General features: G+C 42.1%; 1 protein-coding gene across 6 annotated transcripts in view; it reads right to left on the bottom strand.

Moving 5' to 3' along the window:
• Erich2 (glutamate rich 2) overlaps positions 1-17,093 on the bottom strand; it is a 31,542-nt gene that overhangs the window by 9,860 nt on the left and 4,589 nt on the right. For 4 of the 6 annotated variants that reach the window (XM_031370558.1, XM_031370560.1, XM_031370559.1 and 1 more), the window contains 6 exons: positions 13,682-13,717; positions 12,239-12,266; positions 11,694-11,742; positions 11,441-11,477; positions 6,803-6,895; positions 2,687-2,832 (listed from right to left, as the gene is read on the bottom strand). In XM_031370558.1, coding sequence (XP_031226418.1) covers positions 2,687-2,832; positions 6,803-6,895; positions 11,441-11,477; positions 11,694-11,742; positions 12,239-12,266; positions 13,682-13,717 — 389 coding nt within the window. Of the gene's footprint in view, positions 1-1,261; positions 1,386-2,686; positions 2,833-6,802; positions 6,896-11,440; positions 11,478-11,693; positions 11,743-12,238; positions 12,267-13,681; positions 13,718-17,093 lie in introns of those variants that run through there. The other 2 variants (XM_031370562.1, XM_031370564.1) reach the window with 2 other exon arrangements.

Genomic DNA, 17,093 nt, shown 5'->3' with positions numbered 1-17,093 from the left:
GCATCTACATAAGACTGTTCAATTGATTGTTGTTTTATATCAAACAACTTTTATAATACTCATTTTTAATGTTAATATTTTATAAACTTTAAAGAATATGATAAAAAAACAAAGGTATGGCAGTTATTGAAAGGGAGGAGGAGTTGGGGTACAAAAGGGAAAGAAAATGTGATGTGGGCTAGAGAGATGGCTCAGAAGTTAAGAGCACTGACTGCTTTTCCAAAAGTTCTGAGTTCAAATCCCAGCAACCACATGGTGGCTCACAACCATCTGTAATGGGATCCGTGTGTCCTCTCGTGTGTCTGAAGACAGCTATAGTGTACTTATATACATAAAATAAATAAATAAATCTTTAAAAAATAAAAAGAAGGCAATTATAAAAAAGAATGTGCTTTAATTATTTTTTTAAAAAATATGTATTTATTATTATACATACATACACTGTAGCTGACTTCAGATGCACCAAAAGAGGGCATCAGATCTCCAAACGGATAGTTGTGAGCCACCATGTGGTTGCTGGGATTCGAACTCAGGCCCTTTGGAAGAGCAGTCAAGTGCTCTTATGGCTGAGTCATCTCTCTAGCCTTGATGTAATTCTATTTACTTTAAATATGTTTTTAAATGTTAACAAATTCAGATAAATTGAAATTATGTATCTTTTCTTAACATAATGCAATAAAACTTAAATCAATAAAAAAAGAAAAAGAAATGAAACAACCCATATTCAAGTTCATAAGGCAACCCCATCGGTCTGGGGGTAAGTTTAGCTAGAGTTGATACTCGTAAAGACAGTCTACATTATTCTTTCCTAAAATACATTAAAATGTACAATTAGGGCAATTTAAATGAATATTTACTTTGCTTCTTCTAATGTGGGCCTCTGGGAACTGCTCTGAGCCTGTGCCTTTGGCTTTATGTAGTCTTTCATAGTTTCAGACTGAGTTCAATAGCCCCAGCCCCTTCTCAGAAGATTCTGAGTGTCTATAAAGTCTCTTCTTCTTCGATGGGATCAGGGCCGTGAGGTACTAGAAACGACGTATAAACACTTATATGGAAATGAAATAGAAGACATTTAGGGGAGAACACCAGAGAATACAGGCTGGTATAACACAGACAAGAAAAAGAAAGGAAGAGAGAGAGAGATGGGGAGGGGAGGGGAGGGAGGGAAGGAGGGCGGGAGGAAGAAAGAAAGAGATGAAAGCAATGCTAAACCAAATGCCCATCCTGAAAGCGGACAGTGAATCTTAAGGGTCCCATCTACCTGCTTTTGTCTCTTCCACAGTCTCCATGTAATCACGGCCTCCTGAGCCTTCAAAGTGCACCCAGTCTGTGCACCACCTCACCATACTGATGTCATCAGGGGAAGGGTCATAATAGGTGATCAAGAACACCCTGTGACGTCACAAGGATGGCCTCATTCAGAGCAGACACTCAGCATTGTGAAGAAGCTTCTTGATCTCTGGCTCCAAAGTACTCGCTCCTGGGTGCGGCTAATGCCACTGTAGCCCTTCTGACGGCCTCAAATTATCTTTCATGATGGTGTTTTATAGTGCTGTTTAAAATTTTTATTTTTAAAGTGATTGAGAACAATTGCATGTGTTCAGCTGGGTGATGGTGGCACACTGCTTTCGAACCCAGCACTCGAGAGGCAGAGGCAGGGAGATTTCTGAGTTCAAGGTCAGCCTGGTCTACAGAGTGGGTTCCAGGACAGCCAGAGCTCCACCGAAAGACCTTGTCTTGGAAAAAAAATTGCATGTATTTGTGGAGTACCATGTAATGTTTTAATGCATGCATAAATTCTGTAATGTTTAAAGCATGTTAAATATACCTCATCAAGGGCTGGAGAGATGGCTCAGCCGTTAAAGGCTAGGCTCACAACCAAAAATATACCTCATCAAAAGTATCACTTCCTCATGGAAAGAACAAACTCCATCAGTCTAATTTTTTTGAAACAGTATATTTTCCTTGTGTCTAGTCATCCTACTGTTTAACAACACATCAGACTTCTAACTCCTATTTCTAACCTGCACTGGCCAGTTTTCCTCAGCTTTCCTTTCTCCCTTCTCTTTGCTCAGCCTCTCTCTCCAGACTTTTTCTTTCTTTCTTTCTTTCCTTCTTTCTTTCTTTCTTTCTTTTTTTTTTTTTCGAGGCAGGGTTTCTCTGTGTAGCCCTGGCCGTCCTGGAACTCACTCTGTAGACCAGTCTGGTAAAGATCTCTAGTCCCATCCATGTTGTAAATGACAGAATTTCATTTATCTTTACCATTCCAACAGTACCCCTTTAAAGAAAACAAAAAACAAAAAAACTATTCTTCAACACTTTGTCAGAACTGGCCAACTATCTCTGTCTAGAAGATGAACTTCCTAAGAGAAAGGTCAGTGTCTAGTCTGACAACTGGATCCAGTTTTTCAACTGGTACCTAGCATGTCAGCTTGTTAGTTTTCATAGTACTTTAATCCATTCTAGGATTTAATACCCTGTAATGTTTACCTTATATAATATATAGCCACAGATGTCCTATCTGACTGTATATCAAACAATCCAGTATATGAGTTTGAACATGTACTGCTTCCTTTGATCTACCTTAGATTGACAGCATTGTCAACTCATGTCCAAAGGTCATGGACAGTGTGCTAAAACAGAAGCCACAATTACTCAGTTCAGTAAGACAAATGCTTTTTGTTACCTGCGCTTTCTTTTAGGTAGGGAGATGACCACAGGTCGGACTGCTGGTTTAAGACATCTTTATTTTCAATGCTCCTTGAGAAGGGTCTGTTTTCGCTACTCTTAAAAGGCACTCTATCTTCAAACTTCTTTGAAGAGGCTTCTTTTCTAATCATTAAAGCAGACAGTGAAACATCTCAGTCACAGTGAGAGTCATGGTTTATAAAGGTTCACAAAACAAATACATGCATACTATGTCTCAAAGAAAATTAGATTATAATATACCAAACAAACATAGACTTAAAGAGTATGTTGGCTCTTTGGAAAAGCATAATTTTTATTATTCATGAAAAACCATTTCTGCTTGGTATTTATTGTCATGTAATAACTCACAGAATCTCTTTAGAGTTCCAACACATAGCACATAAGAGAATCATTTAGGAAAATATTTATGGTTCATCGTGATGTGGTGATAGAAAACCATAAAATCTGCCTGGAAAGTGTTTTGAAGTTTGTAAATAGATGCCTTCTCTTGCCAAGTGCTATCTGTATTCATAGTAAGGTTCCAACATTAATACTAACCCTACAGTCATAAAACAGCTTAGCTTTCACATTAGAAGCTTCATCCCAATAAACGGCACATGGAGACAAGGCGTCCCGGGCACAGCACTCCATCCAGAGAAACCCAGCTACAGTCGTGAAAATGTTCCAACTCCCTTTGTGGAGTGTTAAAGGTCTTTCAGTCTAAGCCAGGTGTGTGTTACATGCCTTTAATCCCAGCACTTGGGAGGCAGAGGCAGGTGGGGTCTCTGAGTTCAAGGCCAGCCTGGTCTACAGAATGAGTTCCAGGACAAGAAGGGCTATACAGAGAAACCCTGCCTTAAACAAACAAGCAACAATGACAACAACAAAACCAATGCTTTATCAGGTCTCTTTTGAAAAAAATCCAGCTTCTAGTTTCATGGAAAGATAGAAAATGATAAAATTATGGTGGTTTTGCCCTTTCAAAGAAGACTAAAGTCTAAACTATCAGTATCATCAGCTATCTTGGGTTCTGCTTTTTTCTTTCTTTTTACATTCCTTTCTTTTGCATGGGTCAGGTGTGTGGTCATGTGCCATGTCATGTATGTGGAGGTCAGAGGACAATAGTTGTAGGAGCTGGTTCTCTCCACCAGGTAAGTCTTGGAGATCAAACTCAAGAAATCAGACTGGGTGGCAAGCTCCTTTTTGCCTTCTGCTCCTTTTTGCTAGCCCTTGGATTTTTGACTTTACAAATGGGTTGACTGGCCTGTTATATTCCTTTGTAGAGACAATAAGGGGACTTTTATTTCCACAGGATATTTGACTAAGCTATCCTATTATTGGTTGTTTACCCAGAAAAGTTTAAGCCACCATACCTCGATAAACAAACTTGACATCCATGTTTGTTTGTAACTGCACTGTTCTCCATAGCCAGGAAGTAGAACCAGTCTAATACTCATCTATGGATATGTGAAGGTTTGAATAATAGCCCTCATAGACTCAAAGGTTTGAATTTTGGTTTCCAGTTAGTGGAACTGAGTAAGAGATTAGGAGGTGTGGCTTATTCGAGTAGGTATGGCCTTGTTGGGAGAGCTGTGTCACTGGGTTTCAAAAGCCTATGCTAAATTCAGCCTTGCTCTCTTCTCTGCCTGAAACTCATAGATCAGATGTGATCTCTCAGCTCCAGAGCCATCTGGCCTTCCTGTTGCCATATTCCCCACCATGATGGTCATGGACTCACTCTCTGAAAATATAAGCCAGCCCTCAGTTAAATGTTTCTTTCCTAAGTTGCCTTTGTCATGGTGTCTCTTCACAGCAATAGTAAACCTATCCAAGACAAGGTGGATATGTAAAGAAAATACATGGTGCATATACACAATGAGATGTTATCATTAAGCTGGATGTGATGTGCACAGCTTTAGTCCCAGCACTCAGGAGGTAGAGGAAGGTGATTCTTTGAGTTGGAGGTCAGCCTGGTCTACATAGTGAGTTCCTTGGCTACACAGGAAACTCTGTCTCAAAACCAAAAGGAAAAAAAAAGTTGTGCACCATTCAAGAAAAATGAAGCCGGGCAGTGGTGGCACACGCCTTTAATCCCAGCACTTAGGAGGCAGAGGCAGACAGATTTCTGAGTTTGAGGCCAGCCTGGTCTACAGAATGAGTTCCAGGACAGCCAGGGCTAAACAGAGAAACCCTGTCCCCCTCCCACCAAAAAAAATGAAATCACAACATTTTCAGAAAAATAGATGTATTAAAAATCAATGTGTGAAGAGAAATAAGTCCAAGACAATGTATGTTCTCTCAGATACTGTGGTGGTTGGAATATGCTTGACCTATGGGAAAAGGCACTATTAGGAGGTGTAGCCTTATTGGAGGAAGTGTCATTATGGGGGTGGGTGGAGGAGGAGGGGGGACTTTGAGGTCCCTAATCAGAATAAAGTCTCCTTCTGGTTGCTTTTGGATCAAGATACAGAACTCTTGGTTCCTCCATTGCCATGTCTGCCTTCATACTGCCATGTTTCCCATCATGACAATAATGGACTGAGCCTCTGAACCTGTAAGTCAGCCCCAATTAAATGTTGTCCTTATAAGAGTTGCATTGGCCATGGTGTCTCTTCAAAGCATTGAAACCCTGAGACAGATACAGAACTCAAGTTTAAAATTGTATGTACATATGCACGTGTGTGTGTGTGTGTGTGTGTGTGTGTGTTTATACATATGTTTAAAGACTATGAAACTAGAAGAGGAAGAAAGCATCTCAAGAGTAGTAGGAAACAGGATAATAGAATACATGGAAAAGAAAAGTGGAAAGGGAGACTGACTGGGGAAAGGGAGGAAGCAAGCTGCAGGGGCGAGAGGTGGCAGCAGGGGCGAGAGGTGGCAGCAGGGGCGAGAGGTGGCAGCAGGGGAGGGGATAACGAGCCAACTATGAGATGCCATGCTGAAACCTCATACGTTGTACACCTAAACCCCACCTTTTTAAAAAAGCTATAAAAATTACAGCAGGAACCAACTCACACACACCCCTTCTCCGCACACAAAGAAGGCACAGGAAGACAATTTATGTTCTGACTCTCTGGTCTTTTAATTGTGTCAGAGAAACTTGACATTGAGAGTTCAAGTCCTCGACTGCTTGGGATGGCAGGACTATTGTTGGGCTGCTGTAGAATCACTTGCCAAAACTTACCTAAGGTCATACCAACTCTAGGGAAGGTTTCCGTGCCTTTCTCTTCACTAAACAACAGTATTCCATTGACTTTTAGATGCCACTATTATAAGACCTAATTGTTTTATATACCACATTGCTAAAGCTGGCATAACTCAAGTCAATAGGAGACAGCATATGTGCCTAAGACCCTGTGAACTAGGATGATTGCAGATCCATTGACTTATACCCCTGAGTAGGGGGGTCAGCCAGCACACTTCAGAGGACTGGCGTAGTTGAAAATACTCTGATTAACCTTAAACACATGGAGGCAGGCGACAAGTTCACTGTCCTGTGGCTACATGGAATGCTAGCTACTACTACAAGCTGCAACCATGAACACCCACAACCAAAACATACCTGAGGACCAACCCCATCAGTTAACAATAAAGCACAAAGCTCTTTTCTTCTCATTTTTTCCCATAGGTCAAGTATATTCCAACCACCACAGTCTACAATGTAGACACTTAAAGAATCACAAGCCATAAATTCAAACTTTTCTCCAACTAGAAACTACTGATTGTAGCAGGATGTGGTGGCTCCTACTTTTAACCCCAGCACTTGGAGGCAGAGGCAGGTGGATTTCTATGAGTTGGAGGCCAGCCTGGTTTACAGAGTGAGTTCTTGGACAACCCAAGCTACCTAGTGAGACCCTGTCTCCAGCCCTTCTCTTTTGAAAGCCACGGAGTTACTCAGATTAGACAGTCTGGCAGAATGTGGCTATGCTGGAGAATAAATATCCTAAAATTTAGCATTTTCCTTAGTTTTAAAGGACTATATATAGCATATTTAGAAAATGTCCCCCATTGTTATTAGAATGAGTACTTTCAGAAAACTTACAATTTAAATTTCATCTTAGATGATTTATATTAATCAACTATAAGTCAAAAACCAAAACTATTTAAATCTTACTTTGCTGAGAACACATTGGCTCCACCCGGGGTCTGTGCTGAAGAAGTATAAAGCTTGTTTGACAATCTTGGTCTGCGTCCAAAGGAGGGTTTGCTTAAAAGTGAAGTAGAAATGAGAAAGCAGCTTAGCACTCATTTTAGAAAAGGTTGTATAGCATACACACATCACATAAAAAACCCCAGGATACAGTTGCTTCAACTTTGGTCACAGAATTGTAGATTTGCTTCAGCCATTTCCCCCTGTAGCTGGGACAGGAGTGAAGACTCAGAACAAAAGAGAGAGGGAAGAGAGAGAGAGGGAGGAGAGAGAGAGGGAGGAGAGAGAGAGAGAGGGAGAAAGAGAGAGAGAGAGAGAGAGGGAGGGAGGGAGGGAGGGAGAGAGAGAGAGAGAGAGAGAGGACTTAGCCTAGAGTTTTCTTTAACCTAGCACAGGTAGGGTCTTTCTGGACCAATCTGGCCCTCCCAGTCAGTGGAGCCCACAGTGTTGAGCTTGCCTGGAAGCTCCTCTGAGACATTCTCTGACTTTGAATGCATTCATTCTTCTCTGAATTTTGATCCCTACAGATTTCCATCTTTACTGTGATGACCTGTCTTCAAAAACTAACCTCATTTGCTTTTAACTTTCGATAAGGGACACCACACATCTGTGAGGCTCACTGGCTACATTCACCAGCCTTGCACTTGTCCTGTCCGTGCATGAGCTTAGGTGTTCTTGCAAAAGGTAGTTTCATATTCCAAAGCAATCGGTACTGAGCAGAGGAATGATCTGTCCCTCTGCTCCTCTGTCCAGGTCCAGGTGCATTGACTTCCTGGGCTGTATCTCCCATGGGAAGTGGATCACCCTTGCTTCAGGCTCACCCCTGCTCAGCATCATCTACAAACACTGGCTATGAGGAATAATTCCCTTTACTGTCTACGACCACACATAATCTCCTCCGATTGTCAGTGTGACAGGGTCTAGATCATCTGGGAGACTCACTTAGGAGGGAGTTTCTAGATTGGGATACCTGAGGTGAATGAAGTTATCAAATATGAGCAGCACCGTCCTGTGGGCTGGATCTCAGCTTAATGATGAGCGCCACATTTGTCTCCTAGCTGTCCGGAGTGTGACTAGCCACCCTGCACTCCTGCCACCATGCCTTCTTCCTAGCTATGGTGAGGTGTATTTTAACTGTGACCCAGAATAAACCTCCTCACTGAAGTTTCTTCTGTCAGGCATTTAGTCGTAGCAACGAGAGAAGCAACCAATACAGCTGGGCATGCAGACACAACAGTCACTTATTTCCAACTGTTAACTTTCATTAGTACTGGAAGAATCACAAGCCATGAATTCAACCTTTTCTCCAAGTAAAAGCTACTCACTTTAGCAGGATGTGGTAGCTCATGCCTTTAATCCCAGCACTTGGGAGGCAGAAGCCTGATCATTAGTACTGGACAGTGTATCTCTTTTTGAGTGTGCTTTCAACTCTGATAACAGGATATATAGACGCGTGTGTAGGTAGATGGATGTACTTTATGCAGGATTTTTTTTTCTGGTGGACTGTAACTTGAAACAAATGTAAATCCTCTAACATTGATCTGTTATATATTACTTTCTCTTTGATGCAAAATATACAGGAGTGTGAGATGGCAGAGCTGGTAAAGGCAGTTGCTGCCAAGCCTGATGAATTGAGTTTGTGCCCCAAGGCCTCCATGACAGAAGGAAAACAAAACAACCACTAGAAGCTGTCTCCTGACTTTCACATATGTGGCTCATGCCACTCCCTACCTAAACACAAGTTCTTTTTGCTGTTGCTGATGCTGTTGCTTTTTGTGTTTTGAGATAGAATTTCTCCGTGTAGCCCTGGCTGTCCTGGAATTAGCTCTGTAGTCCAGGCTGGTCTTGAATTCAGGGATCTGTCTATCTCTGTCTCTCAAGTGCTGGGATGATAGGTATGTGCCACCAATGCCCATCTAAAAGGTTTTTTTTTCAAGTATTAGATTTATATGATGTACAAGGTTTGCAGCAAAAGTAAAGGCGAGGAGGGGAACCCTCTAGAATGTACCAGAGAGCTGGGAGGTGAGAAACTCTCAGGACTCAAAGGGAGGAACCTTAGATGAATTGCCCAACAGTGGGGAGAGGGAACTTATAGAGTCCACATACAGTAGAAAGACAGGGCATTAAAAGAGGCATGGGATTACCAGCCTACAGTCAAAAACTCTGGCCCAGAATTGTTCCTACCTAAAAGTACTGCAGGGACAAAAATGGAGAAGAGCCTGAGGGAAAGGAAAGGAGGTCCAGTGACAGGCCTAAATTGGGATCTACCTCAAGGGGAGGCTCCAAGGCCTGACACTATTACTGATGCTGTGGTGTGCTTACAGACAGGAGCTTAGCATGGCTGTCCTCTGAGAGGCCCAACCAGCAGCTGACAGAGACAGATGCAGATACTTACACCCAACCAATGGACTGAAGTCTGGGACCCCTGTGGTTGAATTAGGGAAAAGCTGGAAGAAGTTAAGGAGGGCAATCCCATAGGACTGGGAACCCCAGCAGTCTCAACTAACCTGGACCCCCAAGATCTCTCAGATACTGAGTCACTAACGAGCTAGCGAACTCATATGAGCCAGCTGATATGAGGCCCCCAACACATACACAGCAGAGGATAGCCTGGTCTGGCCTCAGTGAGAGAAGAGGGACCTAACTCTGGAGAGACTTGAGGCCCCAGGGAGTGGGGAGGCCTGGCAGGGTGGGATGGGGTAGGGTGGGTTGGAGACATCCTCTTGGAGACTGGGGAGGAGGAATGGGATGAGGAACTGTCAGAGGGTGGACTGAGAGAGAAATAATGACTGGACTGTAAAAAAAGATTAAAGATAATTTTTAAAAAAGTAAAGATGAACATTTTTAGCTATTACAGTATGAAAGTTAATATACATGTCTCATAGAGTAGAATTTTTTTTAGGGCAATAGCATTCAAAATGATCCAAGACTTCAGTCATGATAAACAATGTATCTGGAGCTCCCAAGAGCTACAATCATACACACACACACACACACAAACTACTGGAAGTTGTTTCTCTCCTTTGACTGTCTGAGTTGTTGGAACTGAACTGAGGTGGCCAGGCCTGGCAGAGGCACCTTTCCTCTTTTTTTTTTTTATCTCTTTTTTTTATTAGATATTTTCTTTATTTACATGTCATACGATATCTTCTTTCCCAGTTTCCCCTCCAAACAAAACAAAAAACAAAAGACAACAAGACAAACCCCTGTTCCCTCCCCTCCTCCCTACTCCTCCCTCCCCCTGCTCACCACCCCACCCTCTCCTGCTTCCTGGCCCTGGCATTCCCCTACACTGGGGCATAGAGCCATCACAGGGCCAAGGGCCTCTCCTCCCATTGATAACCGATTTGGCCATCCTCTACTATACATATGCTGCTGGAGCCATTGGTCCCACCATGTGTACTCTTTGGTTGGGGCGGTTGGTGATTTAGACCCTGGGAGCTCTGAGGGTACTAGTTAGTTCATATTGTTCATTCTAAGGGGCTGCAAACCCTTCAGCTCCTTGAATCTTTTCTCTAGCTCTTTCATTGTGCTCAGTCCAGCGGATGGCTGTGAGCCTCTACTTCTGTATTAGTTGGGTACTGTCAGGAAACAGCTATATCAGGCTGGATTGTCTTTCTTTCAGTCTCTGCTCTATAGTTAGTCTCTGCAACTCCTTCCATGGGTATTTTGTTCCCCTTAGGGAAATGGATGGAGAATATCATCCTGAGTGAAGTAACCCAATCGCAAAAGTACACACATGGTATGCACTCTCTGATAAGTGAATATTAGTCCAGAAGATCAGAATACACAAAGTACAATCCACAAACCACAAGAAACTCAAGAAGAAGGAAGACCAAATGCGGATACTTCATTCCTCTTTTCATTTGATGTGTATACGAGCTTTGCCTGCATGTGTCTATGCACAATATGTGTGCAATGCCCAAAAGGACCAGAAGAGGGCATTGCATTCCCTAAGACTGCTGTTAGAGATGGTTGTGAGCTGCCGTCTATCAAACCTGGGCCCCCAGGAAGAGGTTCTTCTCTGCTGAGCCATCTCTCCAGCCCTAGGAATTTGTTCTAAGGTCAATATTAAAACTGTAATTTTTCATAGAATAAATATCATATTTCCTCCCAAAAGGTAGGAGATGATTACATTGTAAAGGGCTTTAATCAGCGGAGCCAATACCTCGTTATCCGCAATTCAATTGATCTACACCATGATTTTCAAATACCAGCCTCTTCAACCACTCAAGGTGATTTTTTTCTTTATGTAGGACTATGATGCACATTTAATGAGTTGAGAATACTAATTTTATAGTAAGTATTCACTTACAGAGATGTTCTAAAGAAGGAAGCAGTATCAAAGGGAGGTGGGAAAGAGTAGAGGAAATTAAACAAGAGGCAGAGGTGCCAGAAAGCGGTTTAAGCACTAGAGGCAGACGTGGTCATCACAGATCTCTCTTCACTTTCTCACAGCTTCACTTTCATTTTAGACATCCCTCTATTCAAGTACCAACTGCAGCCATCCACGCACAGCTGCCTCTGCAGGTTTAACTAGGCGATAACTGGTTTGTGTTATGTACTTCTGATTACTTAAAGGGCCAAAAGACATTTTCTTACTGTGACTTTTCTTTATTGGTGCCACTCATCAGTTTTTCTGAAAGAGAAAAAAATATTTAGTATTTTTTTTCTACAGTGCTATCCCTGACATAAAATTTTAATTGAGAAATAGTTAAGGTTTTTTTTTTTGAAAGACAGATAACACAGGATTTAACTGTTGAGTTATACAATGATATCCAACCATTCCAATATTCTTAATTAATATTCAGAACAAGATCATGGTCAAACACATTCTAAGTAATAAATCATTTACCCTTCGGATCATACAATAGCAATCTGCCATTCTGTCTGCTTTTTGGTGCCTAAAACAGAAGCAGGAATAAAAACTAGAATTATCATTATTTTAGTTTGAAGTATTTGGAAAAAGTATATTATGAGCCTTTATGTAAATATTTCTATTGCATAATATATACTAAAGCCAATTACTTCTAAACCTTATAAGTGGATGGTAAAGCTGACCCAAAGCATTCTAAAAACAAAAAACAAAACAAGAACAAAACCTCCAGCAATATACATTTTATTTACTTTTTTTGAGACAAGGTGTATTTATTCATTCATGGCTGACCTTGATCTTACTATGTAGCCATGGATGAGGCTGAACTTATTTTTTTTTCTTTCCCCTCCTAGGTGTTAGGACTGAGGTGGAGAAAGGGTAGGCTCATAAGCCAAAATGAACAGGGACAAGGACAACAGGCGTGCCCATGCCAGTTTGTGCAGGCTGACATCAAGGGCTTCCTGTGTGCATGCTAGGCAGGCACTGTACCAACTGAGCTCTGCCCCCAGCTCCGAATCCTTTACCTTTACATCAGTCTTGTCCAGGTAGTTGCTAAAAAACAAACAAGGTACGTTTACTTCATAAATGTCTAATCGTTTGTATAAATGTAAATGCAAATGAAACAAAGCACAGAACTATGAGCAGGCTGTTAAGCATGGGCTAAGAAGTGATGTTATAAAACCTAGAGCAGTGGTTCCCAATCCCAACCTGGAGGTCGTGACCCCTTTGGGGGATGTCAAACAATACTTTCAGAGGGTGGCATATGACCACCACAAAGTACAGATATTTACCTTTTGATTTTTTAAAGATGTATTTATTATATTTATATAAGTATATTGTAGTTGTTTTCAGACACATCAGAAGAGGGCATCAGATTCTATTATAGATGGTTGTGAGCCACCATGTGGTTGCTGGGAATTGAACTCATGACCTCTGGAAGAGCAGTCAGTACTCTTAACCATTGAGCCATCTTTCCAGCTCCTAGATTATGATCCTTAATAACAAAATTACAGTTGTGAAGTAGCAACAAAAATGATCTTATGGCTGGGGGTCACCACCACATGAGGAACTGTATTAAAGGGTTGCAGCATCAGGAAGGTTCAGAACCATGCTCTAGAGAAACCAACTTTCTTCTCATCTCACCTTGAGGTCCATCTGAACCGAGCCGCAGGAATGATTCTGCATAGGGCAGTGGTAGTGTGTTGAACAATCCACTAGTTCTGTTATCCTTTCAGTTCATTATCTTGGATTCTAGGTCTAGGCTAAAATACAGTCAATAGCTGACCCTTCCCACTGAGCTGACTCTGGAAATCATAACTTCTTTTGGCTCACAGTTACATGTCTCTCTCCAGCTTCAATAAGCTAAGTATGATAAATAAATCTCTGCCACTCTCCAGCTTGCTCGTGCCATCACAGATAACTTTTAGAGGAAAAATGAGCCGGAGGAAGGTGGAAGGCTTCCACATTTAGGATATGGAATTTTAGTAAAGTATTGTTTAAATATACAAATGCACAAATTGATCCTTTATTTTATCCAATGATACATTTTAATTTTTATCTTGTAAGTCTCACACGCATTTACTAATACTTAGAAGTTTGCTGTTGTCTCCAAGCTTTTTGTTGCTTTCCAGGCTATCCAGTTGTAGGATTGATTTTCCTCATAATGGAGCCCTTTACACATATCTGGATAAGTCATTTAGCTGTATTATTTTTATTTATGGAAAAGGTCACACTTAATTCTAGCATACGTTAACAGTTCACTTGTCCCTCCACTTGGCTCCACATCCAAGGCAGACTTTTTGTTTATTTCTGAAAGAGTCTAACTTTATAGCTCTGTCTGATCTAGAACTCATGACACAGAGCAAACTGGGTTTGAACTTACAAAGATCCACCTGCCTCCAAAGGGCTGGGATTACTATCATGCCTGAGCCTCAAACCAGACTTTTAACATGGCTATTACTACATACCTGGGAATTTCAGGAATACAAAACTCAGGGACAAGACTGTGAACAACAAAGCAAAGAGGCATTAGTTGGTACTGCTCCCTTTTCAAATGGCTCTTGTCGAGAAATGGTTCTAATGCTTTGTCTTAATTCGGCTCCCCAAAGCCGCGCTTCCAGATGCTAAGGGTCTCGTCCCTGCCCCCAGCTGGCTTGGACTGGTAATAAAGAATTGCTGTACAGCCAATGGCTGGGCAGGGAGATGGAGGCAAGAGACTGAGGGAGAGAGAGGAGAATCCCCATGACTCAGGAGCAGAGAGATCAGATTTAAGAGCTGCAAGAGAGAAATCATCCAGCAATGTAGTGGAAAGGGAAAGCAGCCCTATGAGAGGGCTGCCCAGCAGGTAACAGGACAGCAAAGATAAAATACAGATTTAGAAGATGTTAAGCCAGGAGTACTGGAGGGGAGTGTGTGCTAGCCATGGGGAGGTTTGGAAGTGCCCAGGCATTGAGCTCATCAAGGCATATCAAAATTAGCTTGTGTGTGTGTGTGTGTGCAGAGGAACTGTGTGTGCCCCACTGGGAGCCTAAAGCAGATTAACTATTCATCTCTCCAGATTGTCCCAACGTGGTAAGCAAGAATTCACTATTAAAAATTATTTAGAGATTCTTGGGTGGAATACAAACATGCCATGATGTTAGGTTAGGAGTTCGGGAGAATTGGCAGCCTACAGATTTTGCCCCAGCTACGAGGGAATTTCTTTCTGTGGTTTGGAACTATTCAAAGAGCTTGAGCTCAAAGGTGCTGGGAGCCCCTGTTGTGCAAAGAGACAGCTGGCTGCTCAGAGAGGCAGACAACAGAAGCTGCCTACCTCCCACAGACAGACAGACAAAGGTGTACTGAAGTAAGAGAGACTGAATGAAAACAATGCTTTAAAGAAAATTTGAAAAGGTCTATGCCAGGGCAAATCCTCCATATAGTTGCTCTAGTTATGGCAAGGTAGCCACTAGACAAAAACTGCCCTATTCATCTACAGACAGAAAATACTGTTCAGGAAAGGACATGCAATGTGGGATAGTCCTAGCCCCTCAAAGTTTCTGCTTCATTTCAAGGTCTGTGAGATGGTTCTGGGCCACAAGGCTAAAGGCAGATGCTCCAATGTTTTGAGTAATAGGGGACTGTCCAGGTAGTCAGCTGTCTCTACAACTTGTTTCAGTTTTAGAAGATACATGTTTGTGCTTCCTACATATTCAGGTTAGGATGAGACAGGTCAAGTGGACATCTCCTTGGCTGTCTCGATTTTTCTTTCCCCACTGAAATGGGAAGAGAATGGCATGTCTGATGGTACAGTCCAAGTAAGGGTCAAATCCAAGCCAGAGCTCAGTTCTTGATGGAGACCCAGACTGTACTCAGTCCAGCTTTAACCACTTGCCAGGAGATGACCACTTGACCTGTCTCATCCTAACACTGAATTCTTTAGGAGTCAGTAATTCTCAGGAGTCTGGGCTCTTGGTAAGAGACTGGATTCAAAGCTGGTTCTGCCACTACTCGGGCGAGTTTGGAAACTGACTTAGTTTCTTTAAGATTCAACTCTTCTACCTGAAAAATGGAGGTTATCAATGGGGCTGACTTCTCTTGATAACTAAATATTAAGTGGGGTAAACTATGAGGGGTTTAGCACAGAGCCTGGCACACAAGATGGACAGTTACAAAACAAAAAACAAACAAAAAACCTTCACACACACACAAAACAAATGACAAACATACAAATAAACACATAGGGCTGGAAAGATGGCTTAGAGGTTAAGAGCACTGACAGTTTTTCCAGAGGTCCTGAGTTCAATTCCCAACACCACATGGTGGCTCGTAACCATCGGTGCCCTCTTCTGCCCTGTAGGCACACATGCAGGCAAAATGCTATATATGCAATAAATAAATCTTAAAACACAAACAAATGGGCTGGCAAGATGGCTCAGCGGGTAAGAGCACTGACTGCTCTTCCGAAGGCTCACAACCACCCGTGATGAGATCTGACACCCTCTTCTGATGTGTCTGAAGACAGCTACAGTCTAGTAGTCATGCGTCTGTGACCCAAGCTTAGCTTGTCACAATCTTTCCCAGGGGCTTTCCACATAGGACTATGGTAAAGTTAGGATCATGTGAGTCTAGATCTCCAGGATGAGAAATAAGGAGAGGAGAGAGGTTGGTGAGGGGGAAGGAGAGAGAACAAGAGGGAACAGAAGGGAGAGAGAAAAAGAAGGGGAGAGAAAGAATAAACACAAATATAAGAGGCACACACACATTTCTAATGCTATCTGAGTTCCTGATCTACCCAATCTCTGTTCCTACCATGGACTGGACAGTTAATTTCTTATTTTTTACCTGAAACAAGTCTGAGTTATGGGGATTTTGTTTTTGTTAACTCAAACCAAAAGAAAGCTTGACTATTATGTATCTTTTTTTTCCTCTTTCATTCCCGGTATCCTGTGATAAGAGCTTTGGTAACAGAATTAGCATAGCCTCTGGGTATGTCAAGTGAGCCGTGGTAAATCTACCTGCCAACTCTGAACACATGGAAAGACCCCCAGCCACAAGCTTGTAACAGTATAAAGTTGGATCTCCCCCCAAAGGATGCCTCTGAGTTCAGCTTCACCGTGAAGGTGACATTTATCCAAATTGGGGCCACAGTCAGGTAGCAATAGGAACTGTCCAGCTCAGAGCTAGAAAATATCTGCAGAGGAAGTTAGGAATGTATGTGGGAATGAAATATTAGTGTCATTAATTGTCACATGCTAAGGAGTCAGAGCTGTAACTATTGCACAATGCAAACCAAATTCAAGGTTTTGAACAAGACCAGAAGATTAAATTGATCCCAGAAATTTTTTGAGAGAGAACAGAGGCAGGAAGACCAGTTGGTGATTCACTGTCTAAGTCTGTAAACAGAATTGACCAGGTCTGCATCATCCATGTAGAACAAGAGAAGCCCAAGGATAGAATCACGGTTCATAACACCCAAGAAGCAGATGAGAAGACACACCAATATGCGCATCCCCACTATGGAGACTTGGCTAGAGAATTCAGGAATGACCACAACCACAGAGGAAGGATCTTGAGAAAAGAAACTGGCTTTTAGCCTAGTGTAGTATCAAAATACCTATAACTGCAGAAGGGCTGAAGCAGGAGGACTGCAAATTCCAGGACAGTCTGGGCTACACAGCCAAGTTTAAGGCTAGCCTGGACAACTTTGCATCTGTCTGAAACAAAAATGGTCAGTGGTAGGTCATTTGCTTAGCATATGCAAGATCTTGTGTTCAGTCTGATACTGAGTATCAGAGAGGAAGAGAGACAACTTAATTTCATGTATGCTAGCAGACCCTGCTATGCAATGAAGCTGGCAAAATCCTGCTGCCCAGAGAACAAAAAGCAAGGCTACATGCC

This window comes from Mastomys coucha, unplaced genomic scaffold (assembly GCF_008632895.1).
Source record: "Mastomys coucha isolate ucsf_1 unplaced genomic scaffold, UCSF_Mcou_1 pScaffold15, whole genome shotgun sequence".
NCBI lineage: Eukaryota > Metazoa > Chordata > Mammalia > Rodentia > Muridae > Mastomys > Mastomys coucha.
The sequence above is the reverse complement of the archived record's forward strand: the minus strand, read 5'-3'. Positions and strand labels throughout refer to the sequence as shown.